At 46.4% G+C, this 6000-nt stretch overlaps 1 protein-coding gene across 1 annotated transcript in view; it reads right to left on the bottom strand.

Annotated features, from left to right (window-relative positions):
* SLC9A6 (solute carrier family 9 member A6) overlaps window positions 1-6000 on the bottom strand; it is a 39808-nt gene that overhangs the window by 16371 nt on the left and 17437 nt on the right. The window contains exons 6-10 of the mRNA XM_075573216.1: window positions 5841-5946; window positions 5207-5348; window positions 2750-2855; window positions 2105-2193; window positions 1389-1502 (exon numbers count right to left, since the gene is read on the bottom strand). Of these exons, the coding sequence (XP_075429331.1) occupies window positions 1389-1502; window positions 2105-2193; window positions 2750-2855; window positions 5207-5348; window positions 5841-5946 (557 nt within the window). The remainder of the gene's footprint in view (window positions 1-1388; window positions 1503-2104; window positions 2194-2749; window positions 2856-5206; window positions 5349-5840; window positions 5947-6000) is intronic.

The raw sequence follows: 6000 nt of genomic DNA, 5'->3' as shown, positions 1-6000 counted from the left end.
ACAGCGCCGCCCACGCCCTCCTGCACGCACACCTGCACCATCCACTGGCTCGGTTCACGCGCGTACACGAGTTACGGAGCACGCTCAGTCTGCACACTCTTCTTCCCGTCCCCCGGACCTCAGGCTCCGCCCCCGCACGGGCATACTCAGGTTACCAACAAGACTCACCTGGCCTGTTATGCCTGCATCAATCTGCAGTGTCTCCCTGTAGCTCTTCCTGTCCCGCCTCCGTTCCTAATTGGACCTTCCTGCTTTATCTAGCTCCTCTCTGCTCTCAGTCTTTGCTCGACATAGTCTCTGTATGGAAGTACTTCTGGATTCTCTCAGTGTTTTCACAGGTTCTGACGCGGCTCGTACGACTACCCCCTCTTGCTCTCGATCTCGGCACTCCTTGGACAACGCTCACTCTGGTAACCCCTTGAACACGGCTTGAACTACGACCTATCTCCACTCCCTGACCTCAGCAAGGCATTCATCACTCTATCTCTACAACCGGTACCGGCAAGTATTGTCTACCTTATTACACCTGGCCTGGCAACGCTTCATACCACACTCCGGACACGCTCCCTTTGCTGCGGGTGCGTGTATTACCACTTCCCCCTTCAGCTCAGGGGACGGGTCTGGTCTGCGGGCAGCACCGGCGTAACAGTACTCCACTCAAAACTTTAGCCCAATCTGAAAAAGTTCCATTTATGACACCAGTTGTCTATCCAATTTCGTTTATTTTTTACACTAACCTCTTGTGTGGAACCGTATTAAAAGCTGGAATCAACTGCATTACCCTGGTCTAAATTCCTACTAACCTCCTCAAAGAAACTAATAAAGGTTAGTTTGGCATGATCTAGCCTTAATAAATCCATGCTGACTATTACTAATGATTTTGTTTCCCATTAGTTATTCCTGAATATTATCCCGTACTAAACCTTCAAGTAGCTTCCCCACTATTGATGTCAGGCTAAGGATAAGGCCCCGGTAACTCAGCTGCAACGCGCGCCCGCGAGATTGGCAGCGCGTGCAGCTGATTCCCTGGTCTGCAGCTCACTGCAGGAAGAGAGACGGGGCGCGGCCATGAAATCACCCGGCAGGTTCGCCCTCATTGGCTGAACCGCCAGGGGGCGTGCCATATCGCTCGTCGCGAGTCCTGCTCTCAATTCTATTGAGACCAGGAGCAACTCTCGCCCCAGCGCTGCGGCCCCCCCTCGCAGCGGGCCCGGCGCCATTGAGGGGAGGGCTCTCGCTTTGGCGGACGCTGTAGTAGGCAGCGGGGTCAAGGCCTTAGAGGTCTGTAATTCCTGTAGTTAAGAAACCCTAATATATGCAGCACAATGGGTAAAGAGGAAAAACAGTTGCTTTTGCCCACTTACGGTCACGTTCAGGAAAAAGGATACAAAAGCCCCCACTACAAACCAGGGGTTAAAGATGTGATTCTTGAAGGTGAATAATGCCAGACCCATGTAGGAAAAGATGAAGTTTTCTGCCAAGAAGTTCAAGAGCTCAAACAACTAAGGGAACACACAAAAGAAAACAATGAGTGGGTGCAACACCCAACATCTCCCTCCTGTTATCTGTACTTAGCATACCGATCCCTAAAAGCTGAATTGTACCATTGCAGCAGCAACTAGCTGTCCAGGAGGCGCTACGCAGGGGCTTCTATTCCGATATTTTCACAGACATTTTTTATTTTTATTTAATATTTGGGCATTATAAGAATAATACAATTAGTCTCACAATATGGTAACAAATGAAATGTACACAAACAGATTGTAAGCTCTTCGGGGCAGAGACTCCTTTTCCTAATGTTACTTTTATGCCTGAAGTGCTTATTCCCATTATGTGTTATATTATTATGTCACATGTATCACTGCTGTGACGCGCTATGCACATGGAGGGCGCTGTAACGATATCTATATATGACGACACATACGCAAATGAGTAGGGAAAAAAAAAAGTCCCTTAATCAAAGCAAATCAACGGAAGACTGAGGGGTTATGTGCCTTTCCTACTACTGTGTATCTTATACACGGGACGTTGGGCATGGACATCGGGGGGGTGGGGGGGAAGGGGCGGCACGGGTGGGGGACGGACTCAGGACTGAGGTACGTACCTGCTTTGTCCGTAGTTGGGACTCCGGAGACAGGTTGTTATAGGTATAATGAGCTTGTGTGATACCGCAAAACAAGACGGCAACAACGCCTGCAAAACAAAAGGACAGCTTTAACCCACTTGTTTTGTTTCGTCTCATTATCTCCTTTTACCCTTTGTATAAATCACTGGATAAAGCTAGAAAAATAATACAAAAAAAACCTTCTCCTTCGTGCTTCAAAAATGTACCTGGCAATAAACACACTTTCCTTTTTTTCCCTTACTGTTTTGTTTATAGGACATATTTTGTACCCCCGTTTTCATTTATTTTTACATGATGGGTACCTGGGGGTCACCAGAGCGGAGCAGAGTTATTTTCAGCACTGGGGACTCCCTGGTCCCGGAGATACTTACAGGTAAAAGGTACAATGTTCCAGTCACCTTCAGGGGTAACACAAATGGTCCATCTGAAGTGGGAGTTAAAACCCAGCAAAAAACGCTGGTACCCTTATTGGTATCTTGTGAACATGGGGGGGGGGGGAGAAGGGGTCAATCAATACATCAAGTTTCGTCACCCTTGCTGTACTAGAGTCCTGCAGCCCACATCCCACCAACAGGGGATAACTAAATCTGCATAGTACTGACCAAGGCATCAACCCCAACTGACCTGTAAAACCGCAAGCTTCAGCAAGAAGAAACGTACTCCAGGACATCAAGAAAAACAGGCCAGTCTCCAGCAGATGGAACTCACGAAGTTTGGTGAACTTAGTGACGTGAATGTGTGTTAAGGTTCTTATTAGGAATATAAATGTGACAATGCAGTCAGACAGACCCACACAGACAGACATTAAAAAGAGATGTATCCTGTATGAATATAGTTCCAGCAGTTATTGGAGGGAGGAGAGTCATATGTGAGAAGAGAGCAATGCTGGGATATGCATAATCTGATCCTACAGATCACTGCACTCAAATTCTGCAAGGGGCCTCGCGTATTTCATGCCTGTATATAAACACACCATCAGGCTCTTGTTGTCATCTTAATCTTCTCAGATAATGAGATCTACTAATGTCACCAATGGGCATATTTATCAAGTGCCAGTATAGGGGTTCCCCGCACCCGCTGAAGTCAAAGGGCGTTAACACCGTAACGGGTGCGACCGCCCATACCGGCACGTAATAAAGGTGCCCCTACGTGAGAGCGGCTTAGCAGCTGTATTAATACTAAAACAGGAATTGAAAAAAAATGGTACGGGAACATTTAGTAGTGGTGTCCCACATGCAGTCTGGGGTCTGTCTGATCCTGTAGTACAGGGGTGCTCAAACTATTTGAGCTGTGCCCCCCTTAACGCTTTTGCTGGGGTCTTGTGACGTCACGTCGCCATGGCAACGCGACATGAAATGACGCCGCTGGGTCTTTGACGTCACATGACCCTGCGGCGGCATTTGATGCCGTGTTGCAATGGCGACGCGTCACTTACAGGGATTCAGAGGCTCGGTGTAAGTTAGAGGCCTTACGCGATCCCCCTGGCATTTAACTTAAATGCCTTGGGAAACAGCGTAGGGCCTCTGCAACTACCCGCGCCCCCCCAGAAAAATCGCCCCCCAGTTTGCGCACCCCTGATGTAGTACACCCCAATGTGATTAATAAATTCAATGGTAGGAAAGCAGCGGGCACTCAAAGTTGAAGAAAAAAAGATTTCTCTATTGGATTACATATTCATCCTACGCTTTTGAGTCCCAGCTGGAACCGAAACGCGTAGGATGAATATGAATTCCAATACATATATATGCTTTCCTACCATTCCAATACATATGGAATGCTCAAAGAACTAGATTGGTCATCACTAGAGTCTAGGCGCAAAGTTCACCTTTCCTGTCTCACCCTCAAATACTTTCTGGGCAAGCTACCCAGCTACCTGAACAAGCTCCTCACCCCTACCACATGCAGTACCTATCACCTGAGATCAGACTCCAAAAGACTATTCATGGTCCCAAGACTCAACAAAGTATCCGGACGTTCCTCCTTCTCCTTCCGTGCACCCCAAAACTGGAACAACCTACCAGAGACTCTCATATCCACCACCAGCTTAAGTTCTTTCAAATCTAAGGCTGTCTCACACTTTAATCTGGTCTGTAACTGTTTCATAAGCTCATAATATATATTTTCTTTAACTGTGCATGCAATGTCTTGTATATAAATGTATACCTTGTTCATTTATGTAACTGTATTTGTAACCATGTATTATTTGTTTTACTCTGTGCCCAGGACATACTTGAAAACGAGAGGTAACTCTCAATGTATTACTTCCTGGTAAAATATTTTATAAATAAATAAATAAATAAATAAATAAATAAATTCAACTTATTAACGTAGGAACAGACTTGTAAACTATACAAGGGCCACCAACATAACAGGTCAGACTGAGTCACTGATTGAGCCACCTGTGCTGAAGCAGGAACATCCTGAAAAGGGTCACCAATAGGTCAGGTGGAGGACTGGAGTTTGCCACCCCTGAACTATTCCAATGGCTTATATATTTTGAATGTCAGCAGAAGACTGTAGGCTACTTGTGGGTCTCCCATTCTGAGTCTAAGCCAGGTAGCCCAACGCTATGTATGATGAACAAGTGAAGAGCAATTAGCGGTGTACACAAAAATGTTAATGTGCTAAAGGACTAAAGACTAAATTACCGCAACATGTGCAGTTTGGTGGAAAGAAGGGAGAGAGGGGAATATGATTGAAACTTTCAAATACATAAAGTATTTCAACAAAAGTACAGGAAGGAAGCCTATTTCCGAGCAATTTAAGTGCTAGAACAAGTGGTCATGCCCTGAATTGGGAGTGTGGCTGGCTGACCAAGGGTAAATGTGAGGTGGTACTTCTTCATAGAAAGGGCGGTAGATTCATGGAATAGCTTCCCAACACTGGTGGTAGGGGCTCATCCAGTAAGGGAAGTCACACATGCGTGGGGATAGCCATAAGGCTATCGTAACTACGAAAGAAAGCCACGGATCGAATAGGGTACGAGGCAGATGGGAGAATGGGCAGGCAAGGTGGGCCATGTGGTTCTCAGCTGCCGTCAAATTCTACGTTGTCGGGACGGTGGTCTCTTTACAAGGATATTAATGCGGTGACTGCTCCAGTGGCTGCTCCCATTGCAAAGGATCCACTGAATATACCCAGGAAAACTCCAATGGACTTAAACATTGCAGCGATGTCAAATGTGTGGCTGTTGTCTCCTGCCGGCTGGTATGCTAGAATCGATCTGGACGGAGAAGACACAAACTTAGATGAACATGCGGTCAACGCGTTTCCCGTTTCCTCATCCTACAAGTTCCATGACAATACGTCTCACTGGCAAAACAAATGGTGTAACCCAATGTGTTGTAAAGGACATTGCAGTGGCCACCCCTAAAGCCCAAGATCCATCAAAGCACGATGGATACTTGAATGCCAGTTAACCCCCCGTTCGGGCGCCATAGCCTTCGTCGCACTTCGATGACTCCTAAAGAAGCTGATATGTAGATGTACATATGTATTTTTGCTGAATAGGCCCATGACACTGCCATAGCGTGCAACATGCCAAAGAGAACATTATTCCCAGGGCTCCTGGGTGGTTTGCAAGCTTGTGTGAGATATCGCCGTATAACTTTTGCATTGGGTTAATGGAAAGGTTTCAAGGGGAAAATGTGAGATTCTGTTCTACTGGGCGACTTTGGAAATGCGTTCATGCATTAGGATGAAGAAAACCACTTACGAAGACAACACGATGGCAACTGCATCATTCAGGACACTTTCTCCGAAAAGAAGGGCGTAGAGTTCAACATCCACTTGCAGCTCATGAAATATGGCAAGGATAGTCACTGAAAGGATGAAAGCAGAGAGCAAAAGATGAAAGATTTAGCCCATGAAAGCGG

Source organism: Ascaphus truei, chromosome 16 (assembly GCF_040206685.1).
Source record: "Ascaphus truei isolate aAscTru1 chromosome 16, aAscTru1.hap1, whole genome shotgun sequence".
NCBI classification, from domain to species: domain Eukaryota; kingdom Metazoa; phylum Chordata; class Amphibia; order Anura; family Ascaphidae; genus Ascaphus; species Ascaphus truei.
Note: the sequence above shows the minus strand (reverse complement) of the source record. Positions and strands in the feature narration are given on the sequence as shown.